The sequence below is a fragment of the Colletotrichum abscissum genome (genome assembly GCF_030869225.1).
Source record: "Colletotrichum abscissum strain IMI 504890 chromosome Unknown Scaffold_27.1, whole genome shotgun sequence".
Taxonomy (NCBI): Eukaryota; Fungi; Ascomycota; class Sordariomycetes; order Glomerellales; family Glomerellaceae; genus Colletotrichum; species Colletotrichum abscissum.
Genome location: NW_026850176.1, coordinates 653,183 through 671,235, shown reverse-complemented (window position 1 = coordinate 671,235; position 18,053 = coordinate 653,183). Strand labels below are relative to the sequence as shown.

The following is an 18,053-nucleotide window of genomic DNA, read 5'->3' as shown; positions in this document are numbered from 1 at the left end:
GTCTGTCACCATCCCAGTCGTTCGATATGAGGCAATCCCCGGATTCCGTCGAATTACTACGCTCTCCCGTACCTGAACCCTTTGTGCCGCCTGCAATTCGCGAAACAACTCATGAGCGGATCTAGAAAACGCCTTTTGCGGAAACAGTTCATGCGTTTATTGTCTTTCCTCCTCTAACACTAAAGCAATGCTGGTCGAAAACATTCCGATGTGACCCAACCCCCAATGACCCAGCATCCTACTAAGCCGCCGTCAACAAAAAAACACTTGAGACAGATCAAATCACATCTGCGGCTGACACAGGCCGACCAAGCATCGACAACTCAAGTCCTGGTTCTTCGGCCGCTTCTTCATCATTCTGTGGGGCGTTTCCATCAGGGCCTTGCAATCTTCTTGCAACTTTCAGAGTATTGAACTGGTCCAGATTTGGAACGAAGCAAGCGGCGATCAGGAGAATAGCGGAGAAAGGGATGATGGCAAGGAAGATCGATCGAAGCGAATAACTGTATCCGGCTTGAATTGCGTTGGTAATTGCAAACCTGGAGAGTATGCTCACTGATGTGAACGCCGTCAAGTTGGTTTTCCCGTTCATTGTTGCTTGCTCTCGGATGGTGGTGGCCAGTTGTTTCAAAATGGGGCCGGGCAGGATAGCGTCCAAGACAACTGGCGTGACGGACTTGGTCAGCTCCTCCTCCAGCTTTTTCCTCAATAACAAGGTAACTAATGCCCTTGCGAAGGCACAGCCCAAGCTACACATTGAGCCGAGGACTCCTGATGCGAGGCCGATATCTTGCGGTTCCCACACAAGGGTGACACCAGTGATGGCAACGGCAACAATGTGGCCAAGAGCTAAGACGTATGTATCAGTCAAAAACTCTCAGGCAACGCCTGGCGATCGCCGCAAGACTTACCAAAAGACGCACATATGCCCGCTAGAACAATTAGTCCATGGCGGATGTCAAACCATATTGTGCATAATGGAGCCATGAGAGCCAGAGCGACACCTGACGCTACCATACACTGTTTTCTGAAGCGTTCACCACGTAGTGACGGAACAGCTGTCAAGGCTATTCCGAGTGTGGCACCAAAGGGTAGCAATGAGGCAGACCAAGCAACCGTGTTCGAGTCCTTGTTGAAAACCTTTCCGATAACAAATGGCCAGAGGACGGTGAGGGCATAAAAAACCATCGAGGAGAAAGTTGCACAAGCAACGAGACTTGCGAACTGGACATTCTTGAACATCTTTGGAGGCATGAGAGGCTGTTCGGCGGTGGAAAATGCTTCTGCGATACGTTAGAAGATATGTCAGAATATTCGAATGCGATCCAACCTTACCGTATATTACAAACAAGACAAGCGCTGAGAAACCACCGACTAGGGTTCCAATGACCTCTTTGCTGACAGAAGGGTACGAGGAGATTCCCAAACAGAACCCGAGTGGCAACAAAACGCAGCCAGAGACGTAAAGGAAGATGCCGACAAAGTCCAAATGCTTGATCATCTCAAGCTTGGTCTTCCCAGCCACATTGAGCTGCTAGAACGAAGGTGGGCGATAGAGTCCCAGATACAAGAGAAAGGAGACGAAAGCCAGAAAGGCTCCCGTGTAATAGCCCCAACGCCATTGCACCGGGCTGCCATCGTCCAACAATGATGGGATTATGGCAGAGCCCAAACCAGCAACAAGGAATGGCAGTACTAAAGTACCGGCAACTGTTCTTGCTCTGTCCTTGTTCGGCACGAGTTCGGCTACAGCGACTCCAAGAGGTAGCTGGGCGGCAGCAGCCATTCCGTTGCAGATATTGGCGGCGATGAGCATCTCGGCGTTGACCGCAAAGGAGCCGAGGAGGCAGCCGACGACTCCCAGAAGGGAGGTTCCGACAATGAAGTGCCTCCGTCCGTACAGGTCTGAAAGCCGACCGAGGAGGAGAAATCCGATGGAGCTTCCCATGAACTACATGATTGGCGTCCAATGCACCTTGTCTGTCTGAGGTAGGTCTGTATGGAACAGCACACTATTGTTTGTCATTAGTATGAGCCAAGGGAGGCCGTATTGTGTTCATGATCACAGCACGTACCTCGTGTTTCCGGGTGCTACCCAACCCAGAAACGCAGCTGTGATGGCCAATGATTGGGCCTGGAGTGTATCAGTCAGATTTAATAACAACAACAAGATGGAATGGATTACTTACCAACATCAATAGCCAGATTCTGCCACTTTCTGACGAGATGGTAGTGCCGAGAGCGTCCCTGTCCACATTCCGGACGGTCCCATCGATGTGTGTTACCTGGAGATGGCTTCCCATGTTTTCGAAGTCCCAGCAGTCGTCATTTATGACGGCTTCTCCTCGAGAAGCTTGTTGCGTTTGCGGGTTTCGGACGACCCTGACCACACCGTCGTCGACCATGTCTGTAGATTTTGTTTGAACTTGAGTGTCTGGTATTGAATAGTTCAAGCGAAGTGCCAAGAAAAGAATAGCTGTGATTATGCCTGCGGGTGATGATGTGTTGGTGTGATGTAGCTCGGAAATAGAAAGGAGACGTGGGAGAGGCAGACATGCCCTTATGTCCTCGCCGATCGTCGTCTTCCTTCCACCCACTACTACTTTATTGGAGGAAGTTTCTACCTTCCAACCTGCCTAAGGTACCACAGAGATCTCAGATTTATCAGGCAGGTGTTGTGTTGGGCGAAGATCGCGAAGACGAATTGGACGGTAACCGTCCTTGCCCGATGAAGCTTTTGAGTATCTGGGAAGTAGCGCTCTAGAGCTGCGCGAGGATCCAAGTAGGTACCTCACAGGCCCCTGTGTCAACTCACATAGATTCTGGAGTGGAAGGTTCAGCCATGTCGTATTCAGTCTTGCTAATGCACATACCTGGGCCTGAATCGGGATACTGAGAGACAAGATAAGGCCAAGAGTGCCCTGAGGTAAGAATGGGAGACGCCAAGGGCCTTCCCGCTTACAGAATCTTTCGTGTGCTGTTCAGCAGAAGATGTACTCGAGTACCTTCTTCAAGGAGTATTGGCGTGACCTCAATTGCCCTGCCCTCTCAGCCCGCAATGAGATGCGTTCTTGAATGCTGAGATTCATCATTGTCGATCTTTCCCTCTTGGAAGCAGTGCGATGTTTGCAACCTGGGAAACCTAAGCTACCTAACTTGAACCAAACGATGATGAAGTATCATCATCGACGAGTCCCCCAATAATCAGGCATGAGCTCTACTGACTGGACTTGGATAATTGAGGACACATTATATACACATTTAATGTGTAAGCCTATTCCATATCGAATCAATTCTTCAGTATGATCGCCATTACATCTTCCAAAGGGCACATTCCACAAACCATGAGGCTAGAAGAAAATAGGAAATCAAAGTGATTTTTTGAAGGGGGAACAGACGATGGACGAAATAACTGAAGAAACATAAGAAAAAAGAGACTGTTCAAGTTGCCTGTGTGGAAGAGGTGTGGAGGGAGAGTGTAGGAGGATGAGCAGGAACCAATGCTCCGCAAGGCATTTTCATCACCATATTCTCGACAAAGAATATTGTACTTCAGCTTGCACTTTAATTTGTTTAGAAAAAAATCCATAAGTCTCATGATGTCATTGTCTTGCTGTCTCTTTCAGCGGTAATATTAGCGATGAAGTGAGTAAAGCTCGTGTTCGTCTTACAGCTCATCTTCGTCTTAGAACCCTCAATGCCTCATCTCTCACTGGTGAAACTTGACCGCAATATTTGGTCACCTCCATGTAACGTAGATGCATCAGACGGAAGGCAGGAGCAACCCTCATGATGGGTTGAGTATCGCCTGAGGCAGGAGTCTTCAACTTGTACCTGCCGTATTCGTCAGTCGTATTCTGCCTGCTTCCCAGATTTCCCCGGGTGAACAAAGTCTCTCCACTTGGAGCGCACAAACTCCTTCTCAACTTGTTCTCACCCACATCAGACGAGAGCTGCCGTCCCAAAATCGCGATGAGGGCAGCCCATCTCATCGCCGCGCAAGAAACGATGAGTGGGCTGGTGAGAGCATCCCATACCTATTCTTTCAATCGGAATTCTGATAACTGACTTGCTGAACAGCTCTCTCGATATTTTGCTTCAACACTACAACAGTCTGCTTCAAAAACTTGTTCGAAAAATCTGCTCGAAAATTTGCTCGAATAACTCGCTCAAACAATACTGCAGGAGCAGGCAGAGCCCCTTGTTCACAAGGGTGCTCTCGCCCTCCTTGCAATCACCTGTCGGGTCATGACCTCACCTCACGAAGGGCGGGAGCAAGCTATCATCGACAAGGCTGCTCCTGCCCACCCTGCAACTATCGTGAGTGAGGTCACAAACACCTCACAAAGGGGTGAGAGCAGACAAGCCTGTCACTCATGAGGCTGCTCTCTGCCCTACCCTTTGTGATTTAAGGTCATGATCTCACAAAGGGCAGGAACAGGTGAGAGCTCTCGTTCATGAGGCTGCTCTCGCCTCTTCTGTGAGATTATGGCCTTTCATCGCAAAGGGCGGGAACAGACGAGGCTGCTCTCGCCTTTTTGCAACTCTCGTGAGTGAGGTCATGACCTCACAGAAGGCGGGAGCAGGCCGGGCATCAGCCCATGAGGCTGCTCCCGCCCTCTCAGCAACTATTGCGAGAGGTGAGTGACCCACGATAGCCTCATTTCAAGCCCTAGCCTTGCCCTGTGGGTTGAATCTGAATCCCACGATCTCTCTATCCTCTGGATTCCTCTACCTCTCGGAAATTCACCCACCCTTTGCTGTTTGTTTACCTTCTTCAACCTCCACAACTCACACATCAGCAGTCAAAATATCTACACTTCTGTTCACACAACAACCCATACCCACAACCCATACCCATTCCCATCTCAAGCTTCCACTGCTTCTTGCCTACATCACTTTCTCATATCCAATCTCATCATTCTCGAAACTCTCAATCCTCGAAACCGTCGTTTGCGAAATTAACAACTTCAGCATACACATTCGCGATGGCTTCAATGAGCGATCTCCTGGCTGACCCGGCTGACAGAGCCATGTTCATGGAGCGCCTTGAGCAGCTGGGAATCCAGCACGACCGTGAGCAGGCGCTCCGCGTTGCTGCGATGGCCTCGCAGAATGCTGGCCAGGCTGGCGACCGCAATGGTCGCAAGTCCACCGGAAAGTCCTCCTCCTCCTCGGAGGATGGTGAGACTGGCGGCGGCGTCCGCCTTACCAACGAGTACCTCGCGGGTAACCCGTACGGCTTGCTCGCGTCTCTTGAGACAGCTGAGAGCTCGGCGCAGTTGAACACTTCCTCCCTGAGAGGCAGTCCTTCGTAAGTGACATCTGTTCTACGGCATTTTCTCATCACCACTGACATTTGATAGTCGTTCTTCCAAGGATGCCGCCAAGGCGCTGCGTCCTACTTCGTCCGCCACAGCCGCTGTGTAAGTTTGGAATTTCCATCACGTTCTGGACATAATCTGACTTTGTTTCATAGGGGTGGCAGCCGCTCCACCATCCCTGAGACCACCGCTAGCGACGTCTTCACCGAGACCGCGTCTGGCTCAGGCAAGGATCCCGTGGTCACGGCCTTGTCTTACACCCTCGGTCAGAGCAACCTCCAGACCTCGGAGATTGGTGGCAATGGCATGTCTCAGCGCAATGAGTTTGTCGGTGGCTCTCCCAGCAAGGGCATCTCTTCCTTCGTGCGCAATGTCGCCGATACCTCTCAGTTCGGCTTCCCTACTGGTTCTTGCATCTTCGTTGCCAAGTAAGTTCTAATCTCGAGAGAAGCTCATCAGTGCTCAACACTAATTTATCATATCAGCCTCCCTGAGTACAAGGATGACATTACTCTCGAGGCCGCTGTGATCAGCGAGTTCGACCGCTTCGGCGTTGTCTTCGTCAAGATTCGTCGCGATGGAAGCGGCATGCCCTACGCCTTCGTTCAATTCAATGTAAGCAGCTTTCCAAATGGTATTCACTCTCGACAGCCTCGCTAACACAATCACAGACGAAGGAGGATGCCGAGAATGCCCGCATCCAGGGCAGAGGAAGCTTGATTCTTGGTCGCCCGTGCCGCACCGAGACTGTTCGCGCCAACCGTGAGTTCGTTCTCCTTACGTTCTCGTGATTGAAGCTGACATTCTGACATAGGCACCTACATCATCTACCGCCATGATCGAGTTAATATGACGGTTGAGGAGGCCCAGGAGCTCTTGACTCCATTCGGCGCCCTTGACAGAATCAACCTTTTGGACAAGGAGATTCAAGAGAAGCTCGGACTTCCGGTCACTGTTCGTGTCCAGTTCGCTGTTCATGATCCCTCTCAGCAGGTGCTTCGGGCTTTCCGCATGAACCACACATACAGGGTTGAGTCGTACGACTTCAAGAAGGCCATGCAGATCCGCGCTCGCATGCCTCACCGTCCTCCCATGGAGAACAACACTGCAGAGCGTGACGGCCGTTCCATCTTCATGGGTGATCTCCCCCTCGGTTTCACCGAGGACAAGATTCGCAACCTCATGGATCAAATTGGAGGTGTGGTTGCCGTTCATACCCAGCAGTGCGCTTACGAGGGTGAGTCTCAATCAATACCTCCTATGCTTATGTGAACGAAACTGACAGCTGCACAGACGGTCCCAAGCAGATTGCTTTTGTTGAGTTCACCAACGTCAGCTATGCCCGGTCTGCCATTGAGCGTTTCGTAAGTCTTACTTGACTGAAGTGTGAAGAACCTTCAAGCTGACATGCTCACTAGAATGACTCCCTCGTCGAGGACCACATCATCCGCGTTCAACAGCGTATGGATAGACGTCGTCGCTACGGCGGCTTCAACGGCGGCGGCAGCAACCGCGCCTTTCAGAACAACAGCTACCATGGCAGTGTCGCTTCTACTCCTGCTCGTCTTAGCCATGTTCAGCAGCGCCTGACCAGCCTGGCCATCGAGGCTGCTCCCTCCTCCGAGGCTGCCCAGGGCACCTTGACTGTCATGCCACCTAGCTATCCTCTCAACCCCAGACATGGCCTGATGGTTGGCACGCAGTCGCTGCAGGCTCCGCAGAATGGCGATTACATGCAGCAGAACGCTCAGCAGAACACCCAGCAGAGCGTGCAGCAGAACATGCAGCAGAACATGCAGAGCATCCAGACTCAGACTCAGATGCACCCACAGATCAACAGCAACCAGGGCATGCAGATCCAGACTCAGCAGCCCTTGAACAACCAGATCGTTTCGCAGATGCAGATGCAGCCTGGCCCGATGCAGCAGGTTCAGCCTGCTATGCACTCTCCTATGCACATGCAGCCCATGAGCAACCAGATGAGCACCCATATGAACAACCAGATCGCTCAGCAGTCTCCCATGAATGCGCAGCCCATGGGTCACAACATGAGCCAGCAGGTGATTCAGCAGGCTCCCATGAACGCGCAGCCCATGGGTCAGCAGATCAGCCAGCCCATGGCCCAGGGAATGCCCATGCAGCAGACTCCGGTCCAGTACCCCATGGCCCCTCCCCCCGTTCCTTCTCAGATGGGAACTCCTATGCACAACAACAACAATGGCATGCCGTACTACGCTCAGGGTGGCCCCGTCCAGACCCCTGTTCAGCAGTCTCCCGTTGGCTTCTGGGGCTACGGCCACGGCACTCCTCTCTGGACTCCGTTCACTCGCGATTTCGCGCCGCACTCTTCCCCGGCCCACCACCCTCAGATGCCCTTCACTGGTCTGATGCAGTCCGAGCCTGTCATGAGTGATGTCAACCAGGCCTTCGTCACTGACGGCTCCGACCGTTCCAACTAGACTCCGGACTTCTCTTGGTTCATTCCAAATCTTTCTTTCGAATCCTCTTTGGGTTTCAAATAGTGTGTTTACCCTTCTTCGAATCTTGTGTTTTACTACAAGATTTTCCTCTTCAACAAAAGTTTGGTGGTTTTTTTCTTCAGATACGGTGGGAACTTGAAAGCATTGGAGGGGTTCAAATATGCCAGGACCTTGGTCTTGTACTCGAATGATCGGAATGACTCGGTTATAGAGAACAGGAATTGGGGATCATAGATGAACTTGGGTTTCGTGCAGAAAGCACCGTTGTCTACTCGAGGTGTAAGGACACTCACTACCATTACGGATAGATCAGTCAGGAATGCACGCTTGAGTAGACCTTTTTGAGCCTCCCACTTCGCATGTGATTGTGACATACTGAACGTCATACACTTGTAGTGGACATGGAGTAAATCGACTGTCTTGTTCAGAGACGGGGTCAGTGGTGCTGGCGCGTGATAATGCTCCCTAAGTCGGCTGAAAGTTTACAGAGGCAATAGAGGTTCACGGGCAATCGGTTTGTTAAAGGTCTGAGGGAATTTTGAACTCAGCAGTGTAACAAATTGACCGGATCAGACTATAAAAGCCCAGTAGTGTAATCCTGGACAGCTTTGCGCATTTTCCACGGCAAGGCCTAGACTATGATGACCTCCAATGAATGGTGGTTGTAGGGAATGGGAGATGAGGTGTCGTTGAAGGCGGAACACGGTCTTTCTTTCCCCCGCATGGAAGCTCGAGCTCGTTGTACTGGTACCCATGTACCTTACATTGGTGCCGAAAGCTCCAAGACAAGCAACCGGGAATATTACTCTGAGCAACAGTTGACGATCGTAACCGGAGAGCTAAACTTGCCAAATTTCCCGCCGAAACGGGACACGGAGAGAGGCACGGAGGTCAATTGCCAATCGCCGCCCACAGACTCGACAGCACCACGGGCGCATCGCGCGAGCGAGCTTCGAATCCGAACAGCCGAAAAATCACTTAGAAAGCTAACCTGTCGGCGGCGCCGGCGAAACGACCGCAAAGATGCGCGCGACGCCCTCACTGATGGCCAAGGGCATATTCTCCCGAACCATGGACGAGTTCAAGCGTCGCGCAAGTATTGGTAAGTTCCGACTATACACTAGTTACCCTTACCTGGATTGTACGGGTCAAGAAAGCTAACGTAACATTGCGACAGTCGCAAAAGCCGAAGGCATCAAGGGCCCCTCGGGTCCCTACATCCTCCAAGACTTCCGCGCACCGGGCTCGACCGACGACTGCAAACTCATGTCCGACCAAGAGATTGGCGGCTTCTCCCACAGCGCCCTCGAATGGGTCTCCTCCACCCCCTCCTCGACAGCAACGACAACATCACCACAAAGCACGCCGACGACAAGCGCAGGCCACGCCCGCTTCCACGGCACAATATCAACAGACCTCCCCAAAAACGACCCCAAAATCCAACGCACAGGCTTCGCGGCATGGCGGACGCCAGACCAGAAGCCCACGCTCTTCGGCAAGGCCGTCTGGGACATTGACCCGTACTCCTACCTCGCGATGCGCGTGAAGTCGGACGGCCGGAGCTACTTTATCAACCTGCAGACCGACTCGGTGGTACCGACGGATTTGCACCAGCACAGGCTGTTCGCCAAGCGGCCCGGGGAGTGGGAGACGGTGTTTGTCAAGTGGAACGAGTTCGTAAGGACGAATCACGGCTTCGTTATTGAGCCGCAGACGGAGATGCTAAGGTCCAAGGTCACGACGGTTGGCGTAGGGCTTACGGATCGGGTGCCGGGGCCGTTTGAGCTTTGTATCGAGAGGATTTGGGCAACGAATGATGTTGATGAGGTTGATGGGGGCAGTGAGAGTGATATTTTGGCTGCAGATGAGGCGAGAGAGGCGCGGGAGAGCGAGTTGAGGAATCGGCAGGGGGAGAGCATTCGTTGGAAAGAGACGTGAGAAAATCGGAGAATTTTTGAACAGATGCTGACTTGGAAATCGGGAGTGCCGGTCTGGGAATGCATCACAAGCTCCTGAACAGAGCAGGTTCGCTAGAGGGCACATGCTGGCTTGGGAGAGAATTTGAGTTCAATAGCTGGCCCGGCCGAAGACCTCAGCCCATCATCAAATATTGTAGCAATATCTGTAAGATAAGGTACAAATGTAATGCATCATGTCAAGAACCAGGTGTAACGCTTTGGGGAAGAGATGACATCGTTCAACGTAACACCTCAGAATAAATCTTCTTTGGTTGAATAGCTACTGTGATTTTGAAGATTTGCCACTCAATTAGAATCAATCGCCTTCCCCTGAGAAAAATTACAACTTCGACGTATAATACTCGACAGCGATGTGTGTCGTGAATGTAGTCGCGAAACAGACGTTCACGAGCCATACAGGCATTGGTGACCAATCACATTTCTCGCTGGCTGCTGTGGGGACGCCCAACATCACAGAAACCTCACTGTCAACACCGAGACTAACAAACAGAAGAGCTCTAGCCGCCAAGATTTCGGACGTTGTTTCGTGCTTTGTAATCACTTCTCGCCCGGCTGACTTCTCCTGGTTGAAATTTGGTTGCTACGGGACCTTCAGTTGACGCAGGCGCGACGCGCCGTGCTGCTTGACCTCACCTAGCTCAAGTGACATGGTCAACCGCGACGCCCACGGGTTCACCGTTCACGCCATCCGATGAGCTTCCGGGCAAGCCAACCCCATTGGGACTGAATATCTGACGAACCTGCATAACTTTTGCAAGCAGAGCCCATAATGGCTCGATACCTCACGCCTGCCAAGATTGGCCTCCTCGCTCTCATCGAGCTGTACACGGACGAACATGTTCCCGCCACGGCAATCATCCCCGTGCTCTCCTTCATCACATCACATCTCCTCGACCCAGATCCTCAGTCCTTCACCAACACCGCCAGCAAGGACACGCGTTGGAGGAAAGCCGAGAGCACCGTCAGCCTCGTCATCGGCATCAAGGACTTTGAAAAGCTGCTGAGCGCCCACTCCGTCGTTGTCGGCCTGCCGGGGCGGAAGCTATGGGACACGTTCCTCGCCAAGCTATGGGGGATCAACTCTCTCGATCTGCTCCACGACTTCTTCGCGCGCCAGTCGCAGTGTCTGGCCAAGACGAAGGAAGAGCTGCTGCGGGCGGCGGGCGGCGACGAGACCATTGCCGCGCAGCTGTTGCAGGAGCAGCAGCAGAAGCCTGGGATCACACTGTCAAGAAACTCGCCGCTGGGTCAGTTTGTGCGGCGGTGCCAGCTCGAGTTCACAAGGCTGCTGTTCCACGATGCGACGCAGCTCTGGACGGATTTCGTGCAGTATCGGCAGCCTACGGCGGGGTACCTCCGGAAGAGGAACCCTTCCTTTGGCAGGCTCAGCTTCGACAATGTTCTCATGACGGGCGAGCAATCGGAGTGGGACTTGGAGGGTGTTGCGGCGCTCACATCTGTCGTCTATGGCGATATGGTGAGGAACGGTACTCCTGCTGCTGTGCCGGTGAGCACAGACGACATTGAGCTTTTGCTGGAGTTCCAGATCGAGCAGATGCAGAGTGAGCAAATCTTTCTAGGTTTTCAGGATCCAAAGCTGACAAGAGTAGAATTCGGCAACCGAATACCATTGGAACTGAGGAACCAGTTTCATGATCTTCTTGGCGACAGTTTTCTCGTGCCTAGCTTGAGGCATTATCTAAGGCAACTCACTCCGACCATTGTTGATGGACACTTTTGCTAATATTCTGCAGTTTCCTCGATGCTTGGAGATCAGGCGACTATCCTACAGCATTTGATTTCCTCCATCAATACTTTGACTACACGATGCAGAACCGAGACAGACTATTCTATCAATACGCCTTGATGAACCTGGCAGTTTTGCAAGCAGACTTTGGGTGCTACAGAGAAGCCGTCGCAGCCATGCTCGAAACCGTATCAACGGCCCGCGAGAACCGCGACATGACCTGTTTAAACTTTGCACTTAGCTGGCTTTTCCATTTTGGCAGAGCACACCCGGACCTTGTGAGAGACCTGGAGGCAGACAGTCTCCTCGGCACAGCCAAGGAGAGTCTTTCCTACCTGCGAGTCAAGGCGAAGGAGACGGGAATGTGGACATTGTGGGCGTCAGTGCTGCTCAGTGAAGCGAAGCTTGGCCTGGCAAACGGCGAGAGCGTGGCGACATCGGTCGAACTTGTGGTTCGCAGCTCTCACCTCATTGTCGAGCGGAACATGAAGAATATGTTTGGCGCCCAGCTGTCCATCCTGATTGCTCTGTGGGATAGGCTGGGGCTGTCGCAGCTCTCGGCCATGGACTGTGAGATTTTCTTACGGTGTCACGCGAGACATTCGATATTCGACGACGAGCTCAAGGTCACATCTCGTTTGGCGTCGCAGCTCGCGGCGAGAGGCAAGTTTGACGAGGCGTTGCAGAAACTAGAGGCCCTCGACGAGAACGCCCTGCGATCATGGAAACCGAGCCAATACTGGTACAAGTACCGGGGCATCATCAAACTGAAGCGGGACCTGCACCACAACAACCTCGACGGTGCAGAGCAGCTGCTCTCGCAGCTTTTGCAGTCCAAAAAGGACGACTTGGAACCGGACATGGCCTTTGTCGTCGACTTACTCCACATCGACTGCCTCACGCGGCGGGGTGACCTACAGGCGGCTTTCAACAAGGTCGAAGACATGCTGGCGGCGATTCGCGACGATAAGAGAGACATTTCGCTCCGCGTGCGGCTCATGCTGATCAAGGTTCACCTTTATGACAAGTGCGGGCGTCCGCAGCGGGGCTTCACCATCGCCATGCGCGCCGCGAGCATGGCATGGAGGGCGAGGCTGGTCTCCTGCCTGTGGCAGGCCATCGGCGCCGTTGCGAATATCCTGACGTCGCTGGTCGAGTTCGACGCCTCGGTGCAGCTCCTCACGGCCGTTCTGCCGCGGAGTCTCGAGTGCGATTCCGCAGCGCTGAGCGGGCAGCTGTACTCGTACCTAGCCGACGCCAACATGGGCATCGCGGGGACGATGGCACCGCAATCGGCCAAGAGGCGGGAGTACTTGACCCGGGCTACGGGTGCCATACAAAAGGCGTTTGATCATTATTCGAGTATCGGGGATATCACAAGGCAGTGTGAGATGATGGCCAAGAAGGCAACCATCATGAAGGTTGCGGGGGATAAGGTGCTGGCAGCGGATTACGCGGCTGCGTATGTAGCCCTGCGCAAGGAGGCGGCAGCACTTGCGATATGACATGTTAGCAACCCCCGGAATACCTGCAGAGGGATATGATGAGCAGCAAGTTCACATAGCACAACGCATCAATACCCTTCACGATGACACTCCTCAAGTTTTTGAAAAAGGCCGCATCTCTCGATTGCTGTGACATAGGGAAAATGTACAGGATAGTCTACCCCCTCAGCAGGCGTGTCACACCCCGAGTCTATGGATCGCTCCTTCGTCTCCTGGATTCAGCGATATCACGTTCAAACTAGACAGGCTTAATTTAAGCCTTGTCGGGGTTGTGGTAGTTGACGTTGTCGTTCCAGCTGTTTTCAGTGTTAGTCTCTCCCACAAATTCACTTCCTCGTCCCGCCGCGTGCATGAAATTGAGCGGGGAGGGGACCAGAGGAGAATGATGAAAACGTACAAGATGGTCTTGTCACCGTTGCCCCATTGGTAGTTCTTGGTGCGGATGTTCTGGTAAGAGTACTCGACGCGCTCCTCCAGAGGGGGCATGTGGCTCCAGTGGTCCCAGTGCTCGTTCCAGAGGACGTAGGCGTTGGCGGCAGCGAGGCCGAGGGCGGGGATGCAGGCGCTGTGAAGGTGAGGAGCGTCGGGTTAGCATTTGCACACTTGAAATTAGTCTCCCATGTCTCCCCAGCAGTTCCCGAATCAAATCCCGCGCTCTTTCCCGGCTGCTTCGTGATACTCAATTATAGCGGCATTGGCTGAGATGGCCGGGCAGATATCGAGCGGGATGACAGATTCGGTGCTTGAGGAGACCTCGACTGAGATTTATGGAGGGGTGGTGTGCATACTAGATGGAGATCTTGCGCCAGAGGCCTACTCAATATGTTAGCATCTCATGTTTTTTCCCTCCATGTTGTATCTAGTCCGGGTCCTCCCTTCGCCGCTCGATGGGTCAATTGAGCCCAATTGGCTCCCCAAAACTCAAAACATTGAAGTATGTCAGACTCGAACAGGGCGGAGAAACGAACCGGTGGTTTGCGCGGCGTGGTGCTTGGCAGCCTCACGCTCCTTGATGAAGGCGTTCTCGGTGGTGCTGGCGAAGCGGCGCTGGACGGTGGAGCGGACGGCCGGGGCGCGGGCGGCACGCGCGGCGGCGGAGAGGAGCTGGCGCTGCATCTTTGTGTTTGGAAGATATCGGTGGAGGGGAGAGGTTTCGATTTCGGCCGGGTGGGCGTTGGTGGTGGATTTCGAGGTTTTGTGAAGTCGGGAGTCGGAGGATCAGGTCATTCTCTATCCAGAGCTCGGCTAGCGGGAACGTTCACGGCCTTGCAAGTGCCTGGATTGTAAGGCCTAAAGATGGCTTATGGGGATGACTAAATGATGTCAGGTCATTTGCGGAGAAAGCAGGAAGGAGGGCCCGGGTTTGGTACGTGCCTTAACCAACACCAGATGCTCGTCTCAGCTTACCTTCCTGACTTCGACTCAGATTCCTGGCTTCCTCATGTTGAATGATCAAAAAAGAATTAGTGCAATAATTCTAGGAGATGTATTTGCACTGAGAGACACATGATAAAGTAGAAGAATATGTCGCGTTCATGTGTTGCAGCAACTTGCAGTATGTCGCATTTGGTCACGTGCGTATGCAATCACGGGACACCGCGCAAACCGTCGCGTTCACCACTTCAATGACGGCAGCTACGTCGCGTTGACCAGGGCTTGACAGTTTAATTGAGGCGTCCCAGCGTCGGTTCTCATGCAACTTGATTCTTTTGAAATTCAACTCGCAATTTTGATACCCTAGTCATCCATTTCCACAATTGGAGGCGAAGATAGCACTTGAACCTCTGGGCTTGATGCAGCAACCCAACCTTTGACATCTCGGGCATGGGCATGAAAGCGACGTGATCTCGGCGTTTGTGAATTCGAGTCTTTTCCAATTGTGATATCAGGAGCAAGCAAATCACCGGCCAGGATGGGGTTGCGTATTGTGACATGGAATGGTGAGTTGGGTTCCTATCATTTGACAGATGTTCGCGCTCGCTCACGATCCTTGTATCACAGTTAACGGCATCAGGTATGTCTACTTCAACTGAGGATATCCATGTCCTTCAATTGACACTACCGAGAAATCCGTTTGGGTATCAGCCATGGAGCACACAACGAACATTTCAGGTCCGTTATCCTTTTTCCTCACGCGTTCCCACTTGTTACTGACAAAAGCTTATAGGCAATGTTCGAAACCCTCGAGGCGGACATCGTAGTCATGCAAGAGACGAAGATTCAGCGCAAAGACCTCAAAGATGACATGGTACTAGTACCTGGTTGGGATGTATTCTTCAGCCTACCGAAATACAAGAAGGGTGAGCTCACAGCGGTCATCGTCCCTCAGTATGTTTCTCACCTCTTACCCCAGGATATTCCGGTGTCGCGATATATACCCGGAACGCAACATGCTGCCCCATCCGCGCCGAAGAAGGCATCACAGGCGTCCTTCCAGTTCCAAACTCAACTACCAGCTTTCGCGACCTGCCTGAAGACCAGCAGATCGGCGGCTACCCGCGCGCGAGCCAGCTCTCCAGCGAAGTAGATGAGGCGACGCTCGACTCGGAAGGCCGGTGCGTCATCCTCGAGTTCCCGGCCTTTGTGCTCATCGGCACCTACAGCCCCGCCACCCGCGACTCGTCTCGCGACGACTTCCGACTGGGTTACCTCGGCGCCCTCGACGCACGCGTGAGGAATCTCGTCGCGGCCGGGAAGCAGGTCATCTTAACGGGTGACCTCAACGTCATTCGCGAGGAGATGGACACCTGCAACCTCAGGGAGACGCTCCGCAAGGAGGGCATGACTGTGGAAGAGTGGATGCAGGGGCCAAGCCGTCGGTTCATCAACCAGCTCGTCGTCGGTGGCCAGGTCGTCGGCGAACGCGACGAAGGAAAGGAGACGCCCGTCCTCCATGACTTGACGCGTATCTTCCACCCCACCAGGCAGAGCATGTTCACTTGCTGGGACACAAAGAGGAATACCCGCCCAGCGAACAACGGCAGCCGGATAGACTATATCCTATGTTCGTCAGGCATCAAGGACTGGTTCACGGATTCAAATATTCAGGAGGGGCTGATGGGATCGGACCACTGCCCCGTATTCGCAGTCATGAATGACGTCGTCACAACGGACGGTAAGGAGTCACCCGTACTCGACGTGATGAACCCCAGTGGTATGTTCCACGACGGTAAACGGCTGAGGGAATGGTCACAAAAGGATCTTCTTCCCCTATCCGCGAAGCTCATCCCCGAGTTCGACCGAAGACGCAACATCCGCGACATGTTCATGAAGAAGCCCACCCCAAAGCCCGCACCAAACCCCGGATCGACTCCTCTCGAGTTACACAGTCTTCCAACCGAAGATGGTGGCGACTACCCCATGCCGACTCAAGAGACGCAAGACCCGGAAGCCTCCCAGGCAACCACGACGACCGAAGACGTGCCCGCCGCCTCACAGGCATCCATGCAGTCCAACACGGCAAGGTCACCACCCCCCAAGTCGACACTCTCCTCGTCACAAAGCACCAACCCGCTCGTAAAACGACCAGCCGAATCGGCAGCATCAGCTAAACGAGCCCCCAAGAAGTCGAAAACCAACGAATCCGACGGTAAGGCCCAGAGCACCCTCATGGGCTTCTTCAAGCCAAAGAACCCGCCACAACCACCGCCAACCCAGTCTTCGCCCACTCAAGCAGACGCGGCGAAGACCAATCATCCACCATCGCCCTTCACCAAGAACAAAGCCGCAAGTGATCGTGGTGCTGCTGCTAGACCTATCCGTTCCCTATCGGGACTATCAGAAGCGGTGGGCACGGTAGAACAACCCGACAGCAACGGCGGCGGCAAAGAACCCACGCCTCCTTCATCCTCCGCGAAGCCATTCGAGACGGCGACTTCGGAAAAGGTCTTTGACCCCATTGAAGTCAAGGAGTCTTGGTCAAAGTTCAACCTGGGGAAGAGGGTCGTGCCAAAGTGCGAGCACGGTGAGCCCTGCATCAGCTTCCAGACCAAGAAGCCGGGCGTCAACTGCGGTAAGTCTAAACCCAACCACACCACACACACGCCTTACCCCCTTCTTACTCGTTTATGCGTCCACCGAGGCCTCTGTCCTACCCTCCTCTCTCTCGTCCCCCGACATATCCCGATCTTTCTGCCCCCGCCCCCCCTCGACCCCCATTCATAGCTGATGATCCACATAGGCAGGTCGTTTTTCATCTGCGCCCGTCCTCTGGGGAAATCCGGAGAAAAGGAAAAGGGGACGGAGTGGAGGTGCGGTACTTTTATATGGAGCAGTGATTGGAAAAAGAGCCAGTCTCAAGCGTCGTAGTCTATACATTTCTAAGGGGCGATGTGGAGTCACGCGAGATTCGATGAACAGTGTGACGAGCTGTAACCGTTACTATCGAAAAGAGATAGCTAGGTACTTTAGTCGTGCAGAAGAAGAAGATTAATGCAATGAGACATGAACATTATGATTCCATTATCGTTTTAGTAAATCTATCAAGCATTCTATATCGGTATTGTGGTGGCTCATCTTCGTATCATAGCAGAGTTAGACATCCGATTCTTCGGCAGCGACGACGCGAATTGCTCTATCCTTTCGAGTCTTGCTCTGCTTGAAGTAGCTCACTCTTTGCTTGAACCCCATTAAGAGCGTCGCCACCGTCTCCGCCCAATGATGCGTCCGGAATTCGCCCATCTTGTGAGTAGAGCAGGTAAAACTCCATGAAGTGGCTTTGGAGCCTTACACGAATTCGAGCCTTTCCTGGTCTCGACAGGCCCCTAAGTTAGCAGAAGAAGTCTCTTTTGCTCCGGCTGAGCATGGTAAGGGTGAGTGCCGGGCACGGCATGTCTGCTTAGTTCTGGCCCAAACATCAAGTGTTGGTGTTTTTTTGACTTTCTCGGCGCGAGCTGGGACATGGCTCTGAGGGAAGACGAGGCATACTCGGCCTAAGGCAGCAGACGAAGGTGCTCCTTCGCGGCAACTTGTAGTCGCGAAAATTCTTGCACAGTCATTGAGACCTAGCATGGTAGGAA

At 53.1% G+C, this 18,053-nt stretch overlaps 6 protein-coding genes across 6 annotated transcripts; 4 read left to right on the top strand and 2 right to left on the bottom strand.

Moving 5' to 3' along the window:
* Positions 1 to 277: 277 nt before the first annotated feature.
* On the bottom strand, positions 278 to 2,405 carry CABS01_10651 (trichothecene efflux pump; the record flags this gene model as incomplete). The annotated part of the gene is made up of 7 exons (XM_060544006.1): positions 278 to 849; positions 912 to 1,283; positions 1,336 to 1,534; positions 1,628 to 1,951; positions 1,976 to 2,012; positions 2,076 to 2,134; positions 2,190 to 2,405. 7 exons carry the CDS (start codon positions 2,403 to 2,405, stop codon positions 278 to 280), a joined length of 1,779 nt encoding a protein of 592 aa, XP_060399208.1.
* A 2,583-nt stretch (positions 2,406 to 4,988) lies between these two features.
* On the top strand, positions 4,989 to 7,783 carry CABS01_10650 (RNA recognition domain-containing protein; the record flags this gene model as incomplete). Its single annotated transcript, XM_060544005.1, has 8 exons — positions 4,989 to 5,314; positions 5,367 to 5,426; positions 5,480 to 5,752; positions 5,810 to 5,939; positions 5,996 to 6,086; positions 6,139 to 6,561; positions 6,618 to 6,688; positions 6,743 to 7,783. The coding sequence occupies 8 exons, from the start codon at positions 4,989 to 4,991 to the stop codon at positions 7,781 to 7,783; spliced, it is 2,415 nt and encodes an 804-aa protein (XP_060399207.1).
* Positions 7,784 to 8,827: 1,044 nt separating this feature from the next.
* CABS01_10649 (complex I intermediate-associated protein 30) lies at positions 8,828 to 9,742 on the top strand (the record flags this gene model as incomplete). The annotated part of the gene is made up of 2 exons (XM_060544004.1): positions 8,828 to 8,906; positions 8,982 to 9,742. 2 exons carry the CDS (start codon positions 8,828 to 8,830, stop codon positions 9,740 to 9,742), a joined length of 840 nt encoding a protein of 279 aa, XP_060399206.1.
* Positions 9,743 to 10,552: 810 nt separating this feature from the next.
* CABS01_10648 (anaphase-promoting complex protein) lies at positions 10,553 to 13,035 on the top strand (the record flags this gene model as incomplete). Its single annotated transcript, XM_060544003.1, has 3 exons — positions 10,553 to 11,345; positions 11,394 to 11,430; positions 11,538 to 13,035. The coding sequence occupies 3 exons, from the start codon at positions 10,553 to 10,555 to the stop codon at positions 13,033 to 13,035; spliced, it is 2,328 nt and encodes a 775-aa protein (XP_060399205.1).
* Positions 13,036 to 13,288: 253 nt separating this feature from the next.
* CABS01_10647 (cytochrome c oxidase subunit VIa) lies at positions 13,289 to 14,151 on the bottom strand (the record flags this gene model as incomplete). Its single annotated transcript, XM_060544002.1, has 4 exons — positions 13,289 to 13,331; positions 13,433 to 13,600; positions 13,824 to 13,848; positions 14,004 to 14,151. 4 exons carry the CDS (start codon positions 14,149 to 14,151, stop codon positions 13,289 to 13,291), a joined length of 384 nt encoding a protein of 127 aa, XP_060399204.1.
* Positions 14,152 to 15,205: 1,054 nt separating this feature from the next.
* Positions 15,206 to 17,343, top strand: CABS01_10646 (DNA lyase; the record flags this gene model as incomplete). Its single annotated transcript, XM_060544001.1, has 3 exons — positions 15,206 to 15,335; positions 15,389 to 17,047; positions 17,216 to 17,343. 3 exons carry the CDS (start codon positions 15,206 to 15,208, stop codon positions 17,341 to 17,343), a joined length of 1,917 nt encoding a protein of 638 aa, XP_060399203.1.
* Between the last annotated feature and the right edge of the window lie 710 nt (positions 17,344 to 18,053).